The sequence below is a fragment of the Salvelinus alpinus genome, chromosome 4, assembly GCF_045679555.1.
Source record: "Salvelinus alpinus chromosome 4, SLU_Salpinus.1, whole genome shotgun sequence".
Lineage (NCBI taxonomy): Eukaryota > Metazoa > Chordata > Actinopteri > Salmoniformes > Salmonidae > Salvelinus > Salvelinus alpinus.
The window spans coordinates 71687412-71709835 of record NC_092089.1 but is presented as its reverse complement, the minus strand read 5'-3'; the positions used below and the strand labels follow the sequence as shown (position 1 = coordinate 71709835).

At 46.8% G+C, this 22424-nt stretch overlaps 1 protein-coding gene across 9 annotated transcripts in view; it reads right to left on the bottom strand.

Moving 5' to 3' along the window:
- LOC139574358 (transcription factor COE3-like) overlaps positions 1-22424 on the bottom strand; it is a 102026-nt gene that overhangs the window by 7210 nt on the left and 72392 nt on the right. For all 9 annotated transcript variants that reach the window (XM_071398853.1, XM_071398855.1, XM_071398858.1 and 6 more), the window contains exons 11-13: positions 12290-12378; positions 1934-1999; positions 1355-1529 (exon numbers count right to left, since the gene is read on the bottom strand). In XM_071398853.1, the coding sequence (XP_071254954.1) occupies positions 1355-1529; positions 1934-1999; positions 12290-12378 (330 nt within the window). The remainder of the gene's footprint in view (positions 1-1354; positions 1530-1933; positions 2000-12289; positions 12379-22424) is intronic.

The window sequence follows — 22424 nt, the reverse complement described above, 5'->3', positions numbered from 1 at the left end:
GCGTTTGATAAGGTATGATCTGCCCTGTATATTAAGGTTTTAATCATAGTATGTCCTTTCTAGGAGCACAAAGAGGCATTTCATAGTTGTACAACAGTAGGGGGAAATAGTCTGATTCTGGGTTGTAATGTTCCAATGATCACGGACATAAAATATGGCATTATGTATTTTCACGATTTGCTGCAGTCCTGTTCCCATGACCTCATAGATTCCTGTAGGTGTTCTCTCGTATGTCAATGTGAAAAGCAGACAAGTGGAGGGAGGAAGGGATAGAAAAAGGGGAACTAGAACGCTGAGGTGTCAGGGGAGAGAAAACAGCTCTAGATATCTCTCGCATTTCCTCTTTCTATCCATATCCTCGACTCCGACGTGAGCCAATGTGTTCATCACACGTTCAGACATATTTCCTGTGCATCAGTCACAGAGCTGCTTTGTCAAAGGAAACAGCCCTCTCTAGGATAGTGTGTGGGTGTGCGTGTGTGTGCGTGTGTGTGCGTGTGCGTGTGCGTGCGCGTGCGCGTGTGCGTGCGCGTGCGTGTGCGTGTGTGTGTGTGTGTGTGTGTGAGCGTGTGTGTGTGTGCGTGCGTGTGCGAGCGTGTGCGAGCGTGTGTGTGTGCGTGTGTGCGTGTGTGCGTGTGTGTGTGTGTGTGTGTGTGTGTGTGTGTGTGTGTGTGTGTGTGTGTGTGTGTGTGTGTGTGTGTGTGTGTGTGTGTGTGTGTGTGTGTGTGTGTGTGTGTGTGTGTGTGTGTGTGTGTGCGTGCGTGCGTGGGTGGGTGGGGGGCTTTGCATTATAATATATGCTTAATAACATGCTTATGCATTTTTGAAAGTGTATAAATAGGGATTTCACAGTCAAAGCTGTTAAGAGAGACACACAAACACACACTGCTCCCTGACACCTTGACCAAGCTACTGTCTCTGGCTGTATTCAGTATCTAAACTCTGGTTGTTTTATTCATGCCACATCGTCTGCATTTCTGAACTCATTATCACCTCCCCTTCTCATACACTCCCAATGAATAGTGACAGGGAGCTGGTGTCACTGTCTGCCACACACACACACACTCACACTCACACACCCGCACACACACACACACACTTGGATCTGAGGGAATGTTCCACTGAGTGGATGTATGCACAAAGGGCCAGGCCTGGTGTATATGGCTACTAAAAGCAGAGCCGCTGACAGACACTAAAGTATCACTACAGAATAGCCAGGAAACGTACATTCAGGAGAAACATTGGACTAGCAATCCCCAAATATCTACAGGGGACACCAATACACAGAGAAGGGGTGAGAGGATCAGAGGGTGGAGGGTGAGGATCGTGGGGGGTGGGGGGTTGCAGCACTCACCCTGGTCCCCCTGCGAGGCCTCAGAGATGTTGACGGCCAGCTGGCTGCTGAAGGAGTTGACTCCCATCATGCCGGAGTGAGCGGCCGAGCCGCTGAGCGAGGGCAGCTGGTTGTGGCTGCGGGGGACACTGTACAGGGCCTCGGTCAGGTCCGCTGCCCGCTTTAGGATGATCTCCTGGGGGGGGGGGGTGGAGGTGGAGAGAGAGTACCATAGGTGATTGTGAGTTTAGGTCGTAAAAAAAGGTTTTGTAAGGTACGGCCTCTGGCAGTGTATTTTTGGTGGGTCATTCAGATTAGATTATGGTTGAATATTGGAGTTTTCACTGATGATAGACTCAAGATAAACTACTAATTCTGATATATAGATACTGTACAGATTGTTTTTCCCTGGCTTCCCAGGTCTCTGTGACCTGGCTGTTCTCAAAATATGTTAATTTAATATGTGTGTGATCAAAGCATTTTAAAACTCTGGGAAACTGTTAAATCTTTACCAAAACAATCAAATAAGAAAATACATCTGAATGTTCACTTTTTTTATTTCATTTTTTTGCAATAAAAATGGCTTATATGATGACATACCTGATTATTGTGGGGCATTCCATACAGGGCCTCTACTAAGTCTGCTGATCTCTTTAACAGCACTTCCTGAAACGACATCACATCGCATCTTTACTGTTTACTTCAGTTCATTAGATTCAAACGTAATATGCTTCACAGTTACATGAAAGATTCCACACTCATCAAAACTTCTGGATCCTCTAAATTGTTGACGGTTGATGGTAAAATCTAGGAGAGTCGACTGTAGAAAATAAATGTTTACTGCTTTTATAAACCCACAACTCTAAACCTAAAACATGATCTGAGCGATAACCAAATATTCAATGTTTTCTGAGGTTTTAAATTACTGTGAAAACTACAAAATAGCTTTCTGCAAGTGTCGGACCTAGGTTATAGGAGTTGGGGTGATAAAACGAGGAAAACACTCAAATGTAATCATTGTTTGACAGAGTACAAGTCAGAGATGAGCTTTAATGGCACAGCCTACGTGTGATAAACAACCGTAAGTAAGCAGCTGTCTGCATCTCATTTTCATCACCCCCCTTCTCTCTCTCTCTCTCACACACACACACACACACACACATGCGTGCACACTGAACACATACTCACATACACTATATATACAAGAGTATGTGGACACCCCTTCAAATTAGTGGATTTGGCTATTTCAGCCACACCCGTTGCTGACAGGTGTATAAAATCGAGCACACAGCCATGCAATCTCCATAGCCAAACATTGGCAGTAGAATGGTCTTACTGAAGAGCTCAGTAACTTTCAAGTGGCTCCGTCATACGATGCCACGTTTTCAACAAGTCAGTCCGTCGACCTGCTTGAGCTGCTCCGGTCAGCTGTAAGTGCTGTTATTGTGAAGTGGAAACGTCTAGGAGCAACAACAGCTCAGCAGCGAAGTGGTAGGCCACACAAGCTTACAGAACGGGACTGCCGAATGCTGAAGCGCGTAAAAATCGCTTGTCCTCGGATGCAACACTCACTACTGAGTTCCAAACTGCCTCTGGAAGCAACGCCAGCACAAGAACTGTTTGTCGGGAGCGTCATGAAATGGGTTTCTATGACCAAGCAGCCGCACACAAGCCTACGATCACCATGCGCAATGCCAAGCATCGGCTGGAGTGGTGTAAAGCTCGCCGCCATTGATGAATCACGCTTCACTTCATCTGGCAGTCTGACGGACGAATCTGGGTTTGGCGGATGCCAGGAGAACGCTACCTGCCAAAATTCATAGTGCCAACTGTAAAGTTTGGTGGGGGAGGAATAATGGTCTGGGGCTGTTTTTCATTGTTCGGTCTAGGCCCCTTAGTTCAAGTGAACTACAGCATACAATGACATTGTAGATTATTCTGTGCTTCCAACTTTGGGGCAACAGTTTAGGGAAGGCCCTTTCCTGTTTCAGCATGACAATGCCCCAGTGCACAAAGCGAGGTCCATACAGAAATGGTTTGTCGAGATCGGTGTGGAAGAACTTGACAGACCTGCACAGAGCCCTAACCTCAACCCCATCAAACACCTTTGGGACAAATTGAAACACCGACTGCGAGCCAGGCCTAATTGTCCAACATCAGTGCTTGACCTCAGTAATGATCTTTTGGCTGAATGGAAGTAAGTCCCCGCAGCAATGTTCCAACATTTAGTGGAAAGCCTTCCCAGAAGAGTGGAGATTGTTATAGCAGCAAAGTGGGAACCAGCTCCATATTAATGCCCATGATTTTGGAATGAGATATTCGACGAGCAGGCGTCCACATACTTTTGGCCATATAGTGTACTAACACACACTTACACATTCTCCCAATCAGACATCTTGTATTGAGCCCCACAACTCCCTTCTCGAGCGCTCATGTCTCTGCTTGTAGGGGGTGGCCTTTTTGTCACAGCACTAAACAATAGCAAATTGTCATGATCAGAGTGCATCTTCACCAGCCTCTAATCAAAATGGCTGCCAGTGCACCCTGGAGGGAGAGGGGGAGCTGGGAGGGAGCAGCCTGAGGTGGTGGGAACCTATTAACACTTTCAGACTGCCTTCGGTGTTTCCGATCCGCCACTTTAGACCCAGGCTTATTAGAGCCACATTGCATGAAATTAGTTGAATTCCCCCTGTCTAATTCACCCCTCCCTCCTGCTCTCTCTCTCATCCACCCCCCTTCTCCATTGTCCCTGGGCTATTTCCCACTCAGAGGAGGAAGCGTCCAATCTCTACCCAGCAACCCAGTGGGTCGCCGTGGCGATGGCTCTAAATAACAATAACAGGCCTGATAAATAAATATTGTCTGGTGGAGGAGGAGTCGCTGACACTCGCCGGGGCTAAATTGGGGGACAAACACTCACACACAGGCATATTCACACAGCCCAGTATCCTTTCACAGGAAGAATGAGAGGAGAGGAGAGGAGAGGAGAGGAGAGGAGAGGAGAGGAGAGGAGAGGAGAGGAGAGGAGAGGAGAGGAGAGGAGAGGAGAGGAGAGGAGAGGAGAGGAGAAAGGGACGAGACGTCACAACACGACACAACACGAGAGTTGAAAGGAGACGTGACATAAGGAGGACAGAGAAGAGGAGTGGGTGAGGTGGGGAGAGAAGAGGAGTGGGTGAGGTGGGGAGAGAAGAGGAGTGGGTGAGGTGGGGAGAGCTGGGTTGGTTGTTGTTTCCAGGGCTCTGGGGATGAGAGCTGGTGTTGTGGGAGCCTCTGCTGGAGGTCTCTGGGGTATTACAATGAGGAGGGGCCTCTGTCTGCCTGTCTGGAGCCTGATTGGTTCCTACAACACATCTAGCCTTTTCCTTGTGTAAAAAAAAAAGTTTAACTTGACCAAAAACTCTGTCAAAGGAAATGTGCTGTGGTAAACATGTCCGGGAATAACTTTTTTTCTTATCATTTAATCATTTAACTATTCCCTCACTGTTAGCCCTGTGTTCACTGTTTGACAGGGAAAGAGTGCATGAGGATGCTCTTCTCCCTTTCTGTCCCCCATTTCCCACGACAAAATATGACCTCAGGAAAAAGGATCCAAGTAAAGTCGAATCAGTCTGAGGAATTACCATCTGCCCAGATGGGCAGGCCTGAGTTACAGAGTGAGGAAGGGGTGTGTGAGTTTTTGATAACTTCATGGATTCTCTTCTGAATATATACATCAATGGAAATTAGATTCACTAATATATTGGTTGATTAAATTTTTTCTATGTGCACACGTTTTAAATAAAGAGCATGCGTGAGCGTGTGTGTTTGTGTGTGTGTTCATACGCGTGCCTGTGTGTGAGAGTGTACCTTAGTAGAGTTTCACATCTATCTGAGATCCACCACGCCAGACTGCCCTTCCTCTGTGCCCACCTGCCTACCCCAACACTCCTACTGACCCCACAGCTATCCTGCAGACACACACCCCCCTGCCCACCCCAACACTCCTACTGACCCCACAGCTATCCTGCAGACACACACCCACCTGCCCACCCCAACACTCCTACCCGACCCCACAGCTATCCTGCAGACACAGACCCACCTGCCCACCCCAACACTTCTACTGACCCCACAGCTATCCTGCAGACACAGACCCACCTGCCCACCCCAACACACCTACTGACCCCACAGCTATCCTGCAGACACACACCCACCTGCCCACCCCAACACTCCTACTGACCCCACAGCTATCCTGCAGACACAGACCCACCTGCCCACCCCAACACTCCTACCGACCCCACAGCTATCCTGCAGACACAGACACACAGACACCCCAACACTCCTACTGACCCCACAGCTATCCTGCAGACACACAGACACCCCAACACTCCTACTGACCCCACAGCTATCCTGCAGGCACATAGACACACAGTCACACAGACACACAGTCACACAGTCACACAGACACCCCAACACTCCTACTGACCCCACAGCTATCCTGCAGGCACACAGACACACAGTCACACAGTCACACAGACACACAGACACACAGACACACAGACACACAGTCACACAGACACACAGACATCCCCACCACAAAAAAGCAATAGAGCTCTCGTTCCAGCTCCTGTCAATCTCCACCCCACCCCCAGCTCTACACCCGAACCCTGTCGCCTGTCCCTATCCACTGAGAGAGGGCACAATCTGTCACACCTTGGCACTGCCAACCGCTATACCCCCATGAGGAGTGTATCTCGGACCCCTCCTCCCCTTCTCTCATCCTCTCTCCTCTTATCGTCTCTCCTCTCCTCTCCCCCTCTGGCATGTGCTCGCTTCATTAATCTCCATTATAAAACAGAAGTTAGTTAATGTCTCTGAGGCTTGGCGGCTGCAACACCCTGCCTGCCACAGGGAACTTTGGCAACCCCCTCCCGCCCGATGCCTCAAACCCACACACATAGGGACAAACACACACACATTCCTGCCTCTACACACTGGTGTGTGTGTGTTTGCCACAGTCGGTCTCTCCTTTTTTCATTAGGCAATGACAGACACAACAGCCTTCTCAAGGTAACGACGCCTTCGAGGCCTTACTGCTCGTTGGTGCTACTCTGCTTTGGTTTGCGTGTGTTTTGTGTGTTTGTGTGTGAGTGTGTGTGTGTGTGCGTGTGTGCGTGTGTGTGTGAGTGCGTGTGTGCGTGTGTGCGTTCAATTGTTTGAAATGTGTGGCCAGTTTCTGATGCTAAGAACAACCCCCTAAATAACCCCAATCTTGAAAACAAATGCAAAGAAAAGACTCTTTGGAGGACATTCTCCAGAGTATTATCGCAGAATAAATGAAGCACTTCGTTATGTACAGAAATTCCTCAGCTCACTAATCTACAATGGATTTAGCTAATTTTCTCCAGACAATAACAACAATTAGACCAACTAAGAACAGGCCGCCTGTTCTGAGAACCTTTAGATAACCAACTAAGAACAGGCCGCCTGTTCTGAGAACCTTTAGATAACCAATTAAGAACAGGCCGCCTGTTCTGAGAACCTTTAGATAACCAACTAAGAACAGGCCATCTGTTCTGAGAACCTTTAGATAACCAACTAAGAACAGGCCATCTGTTCTGAGAACCTTTAGATAACCAACTAAGAACAGGCCATCTGTTCTGAGAACCTTTAGATAACCAACTAAGAACAGGCCGCCTGTTCTGAGAACCTTTAGATAACCAACTAAGAACAGGCCGCCTGTTCTGAGAACCTTTAGATAACCAATTAAGAACAGGCCGTGTGTGGAGGTGAGAGATGGGCCTTGCACTGCCTTGTTGTGAACCACACACACACACACACATATCCACATTCACACTCATAACCCCCCCTCTCCCTTACACACACATACACCCCACCCTCCCAACACCCATATACCCACACATGCACACACACCCCTCCCTATAGCGACGAGGAGAGACAACGCCATTGGATTCCTGTCAGCGCAAGTGCCGGCAATCAGAGCGCGGGTGCTTTAACGCTGCTGAAAGCTCAGCCCCAATCAATACGGTAATGCACTGCCTCCCAGTTATCATCATAATCTCTTATCACTGGCCCACACCTCTGAGGGGAGAGAGGGGGGACGGAGGGAGGGATGGATGGAAGGATGCAGGGATAGAGGGATGGAGGGATAGAGGGGGGATGGATGGAGGGATAGAGGGATGGAGGGATGGTGGGATAGACGCAGCGTGACGGCTCATTCAATAATCACCTCAGCCAATGATCTGAAAGATTGAGGAGATGAAGGTACTACAGACATTTCCATGGTGTGTCAAATGCTGGTTTAGTGCTAGTATAAAGTGTGAGTGTCACTTGAACTCAATATAACGGTAGTATCTTGATTCTTGAAATTACCCATTTGCAATATGAATAAACATCAAACATGGAATATGCAAGGGTGGAAAGATTCACTACATACTCTAGTAGAGAGAGAGAGAGAGCACCTCCCCACCATGAAGGGGGAAGAAGAGGGGACTTGGCGGAGGACTGGAGGGAAGGAAAGGAGAATTCTCTCTTCCATCCTCAGTGGGTCAACTGCCAGGACGGGATGAGAAGTTGGCCCTACAAGAGACTCCCTCCCTATGTGTGAGTAGGAAGAGTCTGTTCCCAGCCTCTATCCTGGAAGCCTCTACACTGATGTCTTTAAAGCCCTTTCTACCTTACACCGGGGGAAAAACAGGTTTTAGCTAGTGTATGTCTCTCTTTTATGACTTCAGACAGAGGTGGAAATCATTTCATCCACCATGCTCCATGCTCTCATCTGTATCCAGGCCAAGAGGGAAAGGCACATACAGTATTCTGGAGCGACAGACCACACATCTAGAGAGTGAACGTCTCTTTAGGGTACTTCAGAGCTCCAGGTGGAATAACTCACAAGAAGAACGATATGAAAGAGCAGGAATTATAGAATATCCTAAACGGACTGGGGTCATCTTCAAGTCAGGTCGATTGAGGAAATGAATTCCAATTTGACTCATGAGTTTGAAAATGCCTGTCATTTTCTAAGAGGATTTTTTTCTCTCCAATTCATGACTTGGGGCAGCAGGTAGCCTAGTAGTTAGAGTGGTGGGCCAGTAACCGAAAGGTTGCTAGATCGAATCCACGAGTTGCCAAGGTAAAACTCTGTCGTTCTACCCCTGAACAAGGCACTGTTCTTAGGCCGTCATTGTAAATAAGAATTTGTTATTAACTGACTTGCCTAGTTAAACAAAGGTTAAATAAAAATTCAAAAACAATTACTTGAACTTCTGTATCTATAAATTGAATCCCAATTCATAACCTATCAACTGGAAACCCAGCCTATGTCACTTCCTCTCAGTGCTACTTTTAATGTGCAGTACTATATAACATTTTAGCGACAATACAAAATAGTATTTCTCTCAAGGAATTGTATGTCTTTACTATCACAGAAAGACATTAATAATTGCTATTTTCATGTGAAAATGTTATGGAATGTGCCTTTATCATACTGCATGTAACTGCATCCTCCTTATCAAACATTGGACTGAACATGAGCGAGCAAAATCTCTCCCGTAACTCTTCTACCCATCTCACCTAACCCAACCCCCCTGAGCCCCAGCCCGTGCCCCTGGCCCCCAACGCCCCAGTCCTCCTTGCATCTGCCTCCAGACATATTCCACCTATTTTCTTCCATTGCTTTCCAGGAGCTCAATTATGGGAGGATGGCTCCCTGGTTCCAGAGGTTCCCGGAGAGAAGGGATCAGCAGACCCGGGAGAAGAAGCCTTCCGACAGGTCCCTTAACAATGATAAATCACCCCTTGCCTGGCTCTGCACAGCCGTCCCACAGCCACCTAGTTGCAACACATAGGGAGCGCTACCTCTAGCTATCTCTAGCTACCTCTAGCTATCTCTAGCTACCTCTAGCTATCTCTAGCTACCTCTAGCTATCTCTAGCTATCCTACAGGTGAAGAAGCCAGATGTGGATGTCCAGTGCTGGCATGGTTACATGTGGTCTGCGGTTGGGATGCCGGTTGGATGTACTGCCAAATTCTCTAAAACAACGTTGGAGGCGGCTTATCGTAGAGAAATTAACATTCAATTGTCTGGCAACAACTCTGGTGGACTTTCCTGCAGTCAGCAAGCCAATTGCACGCTCCCTCAAAACTTGAGAAATCTGTGGCATTGTGTTGTGTGACAAAACTGCACATTTTAAAGTGGCCATTTATTGTCCCCAGCACAAGGTGCACCTGTGTAATGATCATGCTGTTTAATGAGCTTCTTGATATGCCACACCTGTCAAGTAGATGGATTATATTGGCAAAGGAGAAATGCTCACTAACAAGGATGTAAACAAATTTGTGCACACATTTTGAGATAAATAAGCTATTTGTGCATATGGAACATTTCTGGGATTTTTTATTTCAACTCATGAAACCAACACTTTACATGTTGCGTTTATATTTTTGTTCAGTATAGATTAGAGCACAAACTAACAGCTCAGGTCCTGGACTAGATATAGGGAGTGCAGGCTTTTGTTACAGACCAGCACTAACATTGCATTGAATATAATTGCCCCATTAACCCTGGCAGTTGATTCAGATGTAATGGCCAAACAGGTGGCAAACACATCTAGCCTAAGAGGTCATATAAGGCCAGAACATGCTTTTTCAGCCGTTAACACATTTTGGCCGACAAGACAGCAAACTCTTCACCTCGGTTAGCTTTTTAGCTCAGTCTCCATTTGTTTGTCTGCTCTGTATCAAAACAGGCCTCCCGTATGGCCGTATCTTAGGAAAATAGGCCCTCCGCATGTAAGGAACGCATCACCATCCAGGTGTCTATTTAAGAGGATTCATAGGCCGTTAAACTTGCCGTGACCTGGGAATGGGTCTTCTACCACAAAGATCCTGGAACAGAGTGGACCTCGCAAATATGCTGCTGCCTCCCATGCTGCGCAATAAGGGGAGGCTAGAGCTTAAACCACATATCCTCCATAGATCTGGACGGGGAAGTGTCCGCTTGCAGCCAAGGCAGACTGGAAATGAAATTAGAGGCGAACTGATCCAGCCCCAGCCTCCGAGGTCATCAGTGACCAGTTGGCCATGCTTTAGCCCCAGTCTGCTCTGTCTGTCTATCACTGGGGCTAGGGTTCCAGCTCTGGGACCGGCTCGTTGGAGAAGTGCGGCTGCCAACCTCCTAATCTAATCACTCAAATGGGGTTTCTCAGCTACAAAGGAAAACATCAAAAACCAACAGCCAGTGTTTTCCCCTATCATTATTTACATGGTATCCCACTTATTCCCACCCTTCTAGACTTGCTCTGTTGCTTCCTGCCTAAAAAATTACTTCAATTTGACTTCAATTGGTTCCAATAGCAAGTGTTGGTGCCTATTGCCTCTGAACGTAGCTTGGGGTAGCTTTGCTCCCTGCCTAAGAGACTCTACAAATGGTCCTGACCAACCTTTCCATCCTACAAGAAAAGCAAAGGAGAGAGGATAACAAAGAGATGAAATGTCAGCCGTACTGTTCCAGAGTGACTGTGTGAGTCTTTCCTGACAAGCCACATTGGGTGAGAGCAATGAGGTACTTCACGAATAGCAAGCTTTTATGTGTTAGTCTTGTTGTTATTTCCTTCTGTCTAAAATGTCGAGAAAGCTAGCGGCTGAAGAGAAGATGGAGGAAAATCTATACGCTTATTGAGTTTTCTTTTGAATAAATAAATATATAACGGCTGATAGGGACATTCTCCCTCCGCCACAAATCAGGGCATCAAAGGGGCCAGACAATATATGCTCGCTAATAGTATCAATTTACAAATAAACTGCTTTTTTGGTGACTGGATCTCAGATGTCAGATTTTGATAAATGGTTTCAATTTGGTAGCTGTTTTAGACTGTCAGGCCACATCTGATCGTATCCCTCTTTACAGCAGTTCCCTGCCCAAAACAATCTCACTCATTTAGTGGTGCACCTTTTTGGGGGGAAAATAATCTTTTCATACTAACCAGGCGGCAAACCGCCCAGGGCACCTGACGGCTGCCTGTGTTCTTGGCCCTGCCTAATGTGTGTGTGCATGTGTGCGTGCTTGCGTGCTTCTACACTGAGTTTACAAAACATTAGGAACACCTTCCAAATATTGAGTTGCACCCCCTTTTGCCCTCAGAGCAGCCTCAATTCGTCAGTGCATGGACTTTACAAGGTGTCGAAAGCATTCCACAAGGAAGCTGGCCCATGTTGACTCCAATGCTTCCCACTTTTGTGTCAAGTTGGCTGGATGTCCTTTGGGTGGTGGGCCGTTCTTGATACACACTGGAAACTGTTGAGAGTGAAAAACCCAGCAGCTCTGCAGTACTTGACACACTCAAACCGGTGCGCCTGGGACCTTCTACCATTCACCTTCTACTTTTCACCCTCTGAATGGCACACATACACAATCCATGTCTCAATTGTCTCAAGGCTTAAAAATCCTTCTTCAACCTGTCTCCAACCCTTCATCTAGACTGATTGAAGTAGATTTAACAGGTTACATCAATAAGGGATCATAGCTTTCACCTGGATTCACCTGGTCAGTCTATATCAGGTTTTGTATACTCAGTTTATGTGTCTACACGTGTGCATGGAATGGAGATATATTTGTATAAGCAGTGACTTTGCATCTGCATGTTTGTTACTACCTCAAACCTAAAAATAACAAGACCAGAAACACTGTCTCAAACTCTACAACACCAATACAACATCATATAAACACCTGTTTCCAATTGTACAAGTTATCAGAACAATGTGCCCCTTGGCATCGGAGTATGTTCCAAAGGCCAGGTCCATATTGAGTGGAACAAATTAATCCAATCTAACAGATCTGGTTTGCCCTCTATAAACTCAGATATTTGGCAGTCCGAAGTCTATATGGTCTGGGTGGTCTTTGGAGTAACAACAGGGGATGATGTACTCCTTGGTGTCCTCTGAGGCGTATCACTGACCTTAGGTAACCTCTCGGGATCTCCTGGGTGTCTGGGGATGACTTTCTGTAGCCTCTGGAAGCCGTAGTCGATGGTAGGCTCATTCAAGGCTGGAAAGAGAGAGAATTATCATGGTTAGAATATTGCTGAGTGATATCTCTACAAACAAAGTGGAGCGGCTCAAACATGCATTGCTCTTCTATAGCTTCCAATTTTTTTTACATCTGTATGCCTATGAAGACCTTCTGAAGGCCTTATGATGGCCTTATGAAGGTATTATGTCACATTCTAGAGTAGCATATCTCCCCTGGCTGGCTGTCCTGCCCTGAGACAGGAGCTCTACAATGGCCTTGTGTCAGCCCATCTCTTCCTCCACCGGCATGTCTCTCTCTTTCTTCTACTGCTGTTTATTAAGCGTGAGACCTTCTACTCAACCTGTCCCAGTCACTATCCCTTTCACAGAGCATTCCTAACTAATTCAATTGTACCGCCCTCACTCCAAGCCCCTCACACCTCCCCCTTTTTATTTCATTACCCCCCCCCCCCCCCCCCCCCCGTTTGAAAACAACACAATCTCCATTCCTCTCGTTTCGTTTCGATACGAAGGGGAAAAGAAAGAGAAACACCCGGAAATGAGTTAGGGAGATATTTCTCCATAATCAAGCCCATTAATCATAAAAGGCTGTCAAATTTGACTTTGGGGACAATTTGTCAGCCTTCTTGCCCTGTAAGGATGATTGACACACCAAATGCCAGTAAGTAGAATAGCTAGTTTGCACTAATATGCATAACCGGCGCTTTCATGAATAAGAATAAGGTGGTAGCAGCAGCGCAGGGTCTTTTCAAAGGCCCGCTGCTGTTTGTCGCGAGCGGCAAATAGATGTTATTACCATTATAACAATATTTGTTTTCTTTCCTCAGGAATGGGCACCCGCGAGCTGCTAAATCAAATTTGTTGGAGGCCCGTTTCACACCAAGGGAAGGAGAAAAGGGCTTTCAGGCTGGGGGTGGGTGGGGATGTTATCTGAAGGGTGACGGAGCCTCCACGTTCCCTCTCCACACAGGCTTCCATTTTGAATCTCTGCCCCTGGCCCCTGAGAGGCCTGGAATGGATTACTCTCTCATGGATGATTTCTCCCTTGTTGGGATGAAGAGGGGATAGTCTACTTTGAAACCAAACAGATGTCTTTGGATAATAAGGTATTCCTAAGGCCTTGTCAGAGTGTTAAGGCTGAGTATTGGGAAAGGGAATTTCAACACAACCAGGGATAATTCTAAAAACAGCCATCTACCAAGAGAGTAGGACAAGTGAGAGAACAAGTGAAGGAGAGACAAAGCAAGAGAAAGGGGACGGACACACACAGGAAGAGAGAGAGAGAGAGAGAGAGAGAGAGAGAGAGAGAGAGAGAGAGAGAGAGAGAGAGAGAGAGAGAGAGAGAGAGAGAGAGAGAGAGAGAGAGAGAGAGAGAGAGAGAGAGAGAGAGGCTGAAAGAGAATCTCGCCGGGGAGGCTGGAGGGTAGTGGAACAGACGTCTCTCCCTCTACTGCCCCCCAGAAATGAAGACCATTACTTCCCCTTATTAAAATCCCCTAGCACTTTGACCCCAGCGCCCCATTGGCTGCCTGTAGGCCCCTGTCCTCTCAGCCAATCGATACGGCTGCCTCCTCGCAAAGAGCCTGAGTAATTGGAGAGCGCCGACGCGCTGCGTGAACCCTGACCCCCTACGCATTACACACCCCATATGAAGATAGATTGCCTGATTTAGTGTAAACATATGCTGCAATTCCAGCCATCAGTGCCACTTTCTCCATCGTAATTTGTATTGATTTTTTTTTCGGGGGCCCAGCCATCTTCGTGTCTTTGCGGTGTCTGACGTTTGGATTTTTTCAAAGGGGAAAGATAATGCAGTTCGGTGGGAAGAGGTGGAGAGAATATGAGTGAGGGAGAGAGAGGGAGAAAGAGAGAGAGAGGGGTCGGCGAGGTATCATTTTTTATTTATTTAATCATCCAATTATTGCCCTCGATTTCTCCCTCTCTCCATGAAAGTGATCAAACAGTCGACTGGGGTCTCACTAAACAGAGCGTTGTTATTAGGTGACCACTCGACTGGGACAAAAGGGAGGGAGAGGGTGAATGGGATTTCCACTAACACACTCAACCAAGGCTGTGAGGAGTGGTAGTGAAACATGATCCCAGATCACACAACAGCACTAGGTACAGTAGATAGCACTAGGTAGATAGCACTAGGCAGATAGCACTAGGTAGATAGAGCTGGTGACAGCAGAACACTATACAAGTCAGACAGAAGTTTTTGGGTTAAGGAGAATAATCTAGTCCAAATTGAGGCTTTTAAATCAGCAGATGATACATCAATTTTGGGATTTATAAATTAATGACATGTAAGCATTAATTCTTGAAGAATATAACTTAGAAATGCCTCATGAGCTTAGTTCAACTGTCGTACCCCATCAGAACTAAAATATAACCTTGTTTTACGCCAATGTTTGTAAACAAAGTAAATGTAAACAAACACTATATAGCCTCATAACATGGTTAACATTCTACATTTGATATAATGGATGGTCAGTCCTTGCATCCATAGCTCTGTCAGAGTGATTACATTTCTCTAGCCGCATCCCTCAGCTTTTAACCAAACCAAGGGTGGGGATGCCGCTTTGTTATTGTTTCTACTGCTGATTGCTACTTTAAGGTCAGATAAACCATCTATCTGAAATATTCATAAATTGTCATTAGGCATGATAATGTTCATTTGATCATCACCTTAAGTGTCATTTCTTCTACTTTCATACTCTGACATCGTTCTGACAAAATGGAGGCTGCTGAATGGAGGACAGCTCAGAATAATGGCTTGAAGGGAGCAAATGGAATAGCATCAAACAACTGGAAACCATGTGTTTGATGTATGTGATACCATTTCACTGATTCCGCTCCCGCCATTACCACAAGCCTGTTCTCCCTGATTAAGCTGCCACGAACCTCCTGTGTTCTGACTTCACTATATGCAAAACACCAACACCAACTTTTGTTGGTTGGGAGTATTGTTGCAAGTTGCAAAGTCTTTATTTTGAATACAAACAGTGTAGCTATTCCCTCCGCAAGGCAACAAAACAAGCTAAGCGTAGAAAGTAGAGTCGCAATTCAACGGCTCAGACACGAGACGTATGTGGCAGGGTCAACAGTCAATCACGGATTACAAAAGGAAAACCAGCCCCGTCGTGGACACCGATGTCTCGCTCCCAGACAAACTAAACAACTTCTTTGCTCGCTTTGAGGACAATACAGTGCCACTGACACGGCCCGCTACCAAAACCTGCGGGCTCTCCTTCACCGCAGCCAACGTGAGTAAAACAGTTAACCGTCGCAAGGCTGCCGGCCCAGACGGCATTCCTAATCGCGTCCTCAGAGCATGCGCAGACCAGCTGGCTGGTGTGTTTACGGACACACTCAATCAATCCCTGTCCCAGTCGGCTGTTCCCAGATGCTTCAAGAGGGCCACCATTAATTCTGTTCCCAAGAAAGCTAAGGTAACTGAGCTAAACGACTATCACCCCGTAGCACTCACTTCCGTCATCATGAAGTGCTTTGAGAGACTAGTCAAGGATCATATCACCTCCACCCTACCTGACACCCTAGACCCACTCCAATTTGCTTACCGCCCCAATAGGTCCACAGACGACACAATCGCAATCACACTGCACTCTGCCCTAACCCATCTGGACAAGAGGAATACCTCTGTAAGAATGCTGTTCATCGATTACAGCTCAGCATTTAACACCATAGTACCCTCCAAACTCGTCATTAAGCTCGAGACCCTGAGTCTCGACCCCGCCCTGTGCAACTGGGTCCTGGACTTTCTGATGGGCCGCCCCCAGGTAGTGAGGGTAGGAAACAACATCTCCACCCTGCTGATCCTCAACACTGGGGCCCCACAATGATGCGTTCTCAGCCTTCTCCTGTACTCCCTGTTCACCCATGACTGCGTGGCCATGCATGCCTCCAACTCAATCATCAAGTTTGCAGACGACACTACAGTGGTAGGCTTGATTACCAACAACGACGAGACGGCCTACAGGGAGGAGGTGAGGGCCCTTGGAGTGTGGTGTCAGGAAAATCACCTCACACTCAATGTCAACAAAACAAAGGAGATGATCGTGGACTTCAGGAAACAGCAGAGGGAGCAGCCCCCTATCCACATCGACGGGACAGTAGTGGAGAAGGTGGAAAGTTCCTCGGCATACACATCACGGACAAACTGAAATGGTCCACCCACACAGACAGAGTGGTGGAGAAGGCGCAACAGCGCCTCTTCAACCTCAGGAGGCTGAAGAAATTTGGCTTGTCACCAAAAACACTCACAAACTGTTACAGATGCACAATCGAGAGCATCTTGTCGGGCTGTATCATCGCCTGGTACGGCAGCTGCTCCACCCACAACCGTAAGGCTCTCCAGAGGGTAGTGAGGTCTGCACAATGCATCACCGGCGGCAAACTACCTGCCCTCCAGGACATCTACAGCACCCGATGTCACAGGAAGGCCAAAAAGATCATCAAGGACAACAACCACCCGAGCCACTGCCTGTTCACCCCGCTATCTTCCAGAAGGCGAGGTCAGTATAGGTGCATCAAAGCTGGGACCGAGAGACTGAAAAACAGCTTCTATCTCAAGGCCATCAGACTGTTAAACAGCCATCACTAACATTGAGTGGCTGCTGCCAACATATTGACTCAAATCTCTAGCCACTTTAATAATTAAAAATTGGATGTAATAAATGTATCACTAGTCACTTTAAACAATGCCACTTTATTTAATGTTTACATACCCTACATTACTCATCTCATATGTATATACTGTACTCTATACCATCTACTGCATCTTGCCTATGCCGTTCGGCCATCGCTCATCTATATATTTATATGTACATATTCTTATTCATTCCTTTACACTTGTGTGTATAAGGTAGTTGTTGTGAAAATGTTAGATTACTTGTTAGATATTACTGCACGGTCAGAACTAGAAGCACAAGCATTTCGCTACACTTGCATTAACATCTGCTAACCATGTGTACGTGACCAATAAAATTTGATTTGATTTGTGAAAAGAAATTCCCATTTTATCTTAAAAGTGTAATATATCATCTTTCAATCCATGTGACAAACCTCCACACGTCGAGCCAGATGTCCTAACCTATTTCTAGAGGTTTAGGAGGAGGCTACCTAAAGCTCCCTCAAAATCAATTCCCATGTTGCTCTCTGTCTTATTTCAAACAGCTCTGCTTTCCAAAGGACCCAAACGACTTCAGTTAGCAGGAGCAAGAGGTTCAGTCAGAGTTAAAACAGTGTACCTCTACAAGGTCAACGTGATCAGAGGGGATGCTTACCTAAAACCCCCTGAACCTAACAAATCTGGAAGACATGGTAGAGTTAAGCTGGTCCAATATTCTTAAATACCTTTCTTTCATTTGTTGCTACTGGGGTATTGGATAGGTGTTCAACTACAGAACTTTCACTAATAAAGTCCTTTCAGATTGGTGGTCTAGAATAGGAAGTCAGTTAATATTATTGGAACGTAGCCATAGTCTCACTGCTCTTTTACAATCAGTCTCACGGGTGGTAGGGACTAAGGCTCCCAAGCTTTAAAACGTTTGCATGCTCAAATGGTGCATTGGAAGAATATATATATACATTCATTCAGCATATGTTTACATCCTCATTCTCCAACATGTTTACATCTATTTATGTTGAGCTATTTTCTATGTACTTTTCCTCACCGCCACTGCCCTTCCAAACACTTAAGTGGCTTCTGCTTTTCTACTTGGCTGCTAGCTGATTCTGTACATATTTACCAGATATAGCTGATGGATGGAATATGCACTTTGGGAATCTTTTTTCTTCATCTTGCACAGCCATGTCCCCGATGAGGATCATCCCGAAACCCATAAATCTCCACTATCCTCCTCCACCACACTCAGCTCATAGGCTCTCCGTGGATTTTCCTTCATTGCACTTATCATTTCAAATTCCATATGAAATATACCATCAAGGCCCAAGCCCATGTCCAACGCCCGACTGACAGATCAGGGGATACGGGGGATTTGGAGCGGCTTGCATCCCAGAGCAGCATGGGCTTCATCTTTATTCATGTTATGATTGACGCAGGTCATCGCTGTGTCTACAGGTGTGTGTATCAGATCATTTCCTCCCTTCCTTCTGGGGGAAGAAATTGTCAGTCGCACAACAGTGTGAGCCATAAGCAGAAGGACTGATCTGACTGCTATGTGTAGCTTGCTGGGGGTTGTGGAGCCTGCTGGGGGTTGTGTAGCCTGCTGGGGGTTGTGAAGCTTGCTGGGTGTTGTGTAGCCTGCTGGGGGTTGTGAAGCCTGCTGGGGGTTGTGTAGCCTGCTGGGGGTTGTGTAGCTTCCTGCGGGTTGTGTAGCCTGCTGGGGTTGTGTAGCCTGCTGGGGGTTGTGTAGCCTGCTGGAGGTTGTGGAGCCTGTTGGGGGTTGTGAAGCCTGCTGGGGGTTGTGTAGCTTGCTGGGGGTTGTGTAGCTTGCTGGGGGTTGTGGAGCCTGCTGGGGGTTGTGGAGCCTGCTGGGGGTTGTGTAGCATGATGGGGGTTGTGGAGCCTGCTGGGGGTTGTGTAGCCTGCTGGGGGTTGTGTAGCCTGCTGTGGGTTGTATAGCCTGCTGGGGGTTGTGTAGCCTGTTGGGGGCTGTGTAGCCTGCTGGGGGTTGTGTAGCATGATGGGGGTTGTGTAGCCTGCTGGGGGTTGTGTAGCTTGCTGGGGGTTGTGTAGCCTGCTGGGGGTTGTGTAGCCTGCTGGGGGTTGTGTAGCATGATGGGGGTTGTGTAGCCTGCTGGGGGTTGTGTAGCCTGCTGGGGGTTGTGGAGCACCGACCTGTTGACAAGCATCTAAAGCCCCCTGTTACACACATGCATTATGCTATTGATTTACTCCTTTCATCCCTCTCTCTCGCTCTCTTTTATTTGTCCCTCATTCAAAATAAGATGAAATCGCGACACACATGCATGCAAACATACAATGCAAAACATCCACTCTGACTTGCTATACAGTATTTTGTGTCAGCGTAAACAGTTGATATCCCCAAACATTTATCCATCAGCATCTACACTGCACTGTACATACTGTACAACAAACTCAATACATAAACCCCCCCCCCGAACACACACACACACACACACACACACACACACACACACACACACACACACACACACACACACACACACACACACACACACACACACACACACACACACACACACACACACACACACACACACACACACACACACACACACACACACATGCACACACCCCTCACAGTGAAAGCATAGAAAATAAATTCAAAGCAAAAGGCTTGATCAATCACCCGAGCCTGCCACTCCAACACTCCGACCTCCCCCACCTTGCGATCGATGCTCATAGAAATTTCATGAACTTTAAACTGTGATTGACAGACAGACAGATGGGCCCCAGACAGACATGGCATACTGGCCTCTTTAAAGTGGTGAGCCACCAGGGAAGATGAAGGGGCCTCTTCCCGCCTGTTCCCTCACCAAACACACACTTTTAATTAAGACTAAAACACTTTGGCGTTATGGCAACATTTAGCCAGACTGATGTACTCTCTATGGCTCCTATGACCTCTATTTGCCCTTGTCTGACACCACTCTAGACCACTAAGCCCTGTCTGACACCACACTAGACAACTAACCCCTGTCTGACACCATTCTAGACCTCTAACCTCTGTCTGACACCACACTAGACCACACCACTCTAGACCACTAACCACTATCTGACACCACTCTATACCAGTTACCCCTGTCTGACACCACTCTAGACCAGTTACCCCTGTCTGACATCACACTAGACCAATAACCCCTGTCTGACACCACACTAGACCACTAACCTCTGTTTGAGAACACACTAGACTACTAACCCCTGTCTGACACCACACTATACTGCTAACCCCTGTCTGACACCACACTCGACCACTAACCCCTGTCTGACACCACACTCGACCACTAACCCTTGTCTGACACCACACTAGACCACTAGCCCCTGTCTGACACCACACTAGACAACTAACCCCTGTCTGACACCACACTAGACTACTAACCCCTGTCTGTCACCACACCAGACCACTAACCCCTGTCTGACAGCACACACTAGACTACTAACCCCTGTCTGTCACCACACCAGACCACTAACCCCTGTCTGACAGCACACTAGACCACTAACCTCTGTTTGACAACACACTAGACTACTAACCCCTGTCTGACAACACACTAGACTACTAACCCCTGTCTGACACCACACTAGACCACTAACCCCTGTCTGACACCACACTAGACCACTAAGCGCTGTCTGACACCACACTGGACCACTAAGCCCTGTCTGACACCACACTAGACCACTAAGCCCTGTCTGACACCATACTAGACCACTAAGCCCTGTCTGACACCACACTAGACCACTAAGCCCTGTCTGACACCACTCTAGACCAGTTACCCCTGTCTGACATCACACTAGACCACTAACCCCTGTCTGACACCACACTAGACCACTAAGCCCTGTCTGACACCACACTAGACCACTAAGCCCTGTCTGACACCACTCTAGACCAGTTACCCCTGTCTGACACCACTCTAGACCAGTTACCCCTGTCTGACACCACGCTAGACCACTAAGCCCTGTCTGACACCACACTAGACCACGCAGTTTTGAAGAGGAAAAAAAGAGGATAAACCACACCTGACTTTCAGAGGAATATTCTATCAATGGAGTAGGCCTATCGGTTTACCGCATTCTAAGGTATGAACGTACTCATATGCCTCTGCAAATCCTACACAGATGTCAATGGGGACATTTACGAGGATGTAACTCATATCTGGATTCAACCCCCCCAAGTCAATGAGTACTTATCACATACATTTAATGCTACAAGTGATCAAACAACAATTTATTGTAGTTCTTTGAAGTTACTGGCGGAAGATTCCTTTTTTATTAGAAAGAACAGTGTTCTCCACTGAGGGAATTTCCCTCTCTTCCACAGAGACATGCCACATGTCATATATTAAAGACACAGATCAGCTCTTCTCTGAGGGGACTTGTGGAACAAATGTCAGATAATTTGCGTTTCTGTGGGGACATTTTAGGCTGTGACTCAAAAATAATAACTTCTCAGGTGTGTGTGTGTGGGGGCGTATTTCTTTGAGGCACACACTTTGCCAGCCTTGTCACTCCAGTCTAATCAAGGCACCAAGGAGGTAATTATTCACTAGCTGATTAACATATCTCACCGCTGAAGCGGATGCACACTCTAATCACAAGGGTTGCGTCATTCTCGGATCTCACAGGAGACAAGTGAGGCAACAGAAGGGAGTGGGTGTGTTTCTGTCACCTCCACTTCTCTCCATGCTCTAGAGGACAACAATCTATGTGATGTTCCTCTGCGTCTATATGAAGAAACTAAATGTTTGATCCGACTGTCGTTCAGTGCAATACTGTAGGTACAGGGTGGGAGGTATGTATGCTCAATCATGTGGAAATCTACAGTACAACAAAATTAAAATTAGGAAAACAATTGACACATGGTTAAAAAATGTGTCTTGCTATACAGTACATGCAAGTTGATACCACACATGCTTATGCATAATTACCTCCATATGATGCAGTGAGAGTAATTAAACAATAAAAGTGCAGTAGTCAATTAGTCAGCTTACAGTACTTCAAAAGAAGTTGTCAGCAGAGAAGGGAAAATCCAACACACCACGGTGAGGAAGTAAAATATTTTACAGAGGTTCAAATTCGACACTACGGCAAAGCCGAGGTATAACTCACTCCTTTGTTACATGTTCACAAGACCTTCAGCATACCATATGGAACATTCTGCTAATGTGTTCCATGTGGCCAGCCTGTGTAAGAGAGAAAGAGAGAGAGAGAGAGAGAGAGAGAGAGAGAGAGAGAGAGAGAGAGAGAGAGAGAGAGAGAGAGAGAGAGAGAGAGAGAGAGAGAGAGCGAGAGAGACAGACAGACAGACAGACAGACAGACAGACAGACAGACAGAGAGAGAGATAGAGAGAGATACTGGAGAGAGAGAGAGAGAGAGA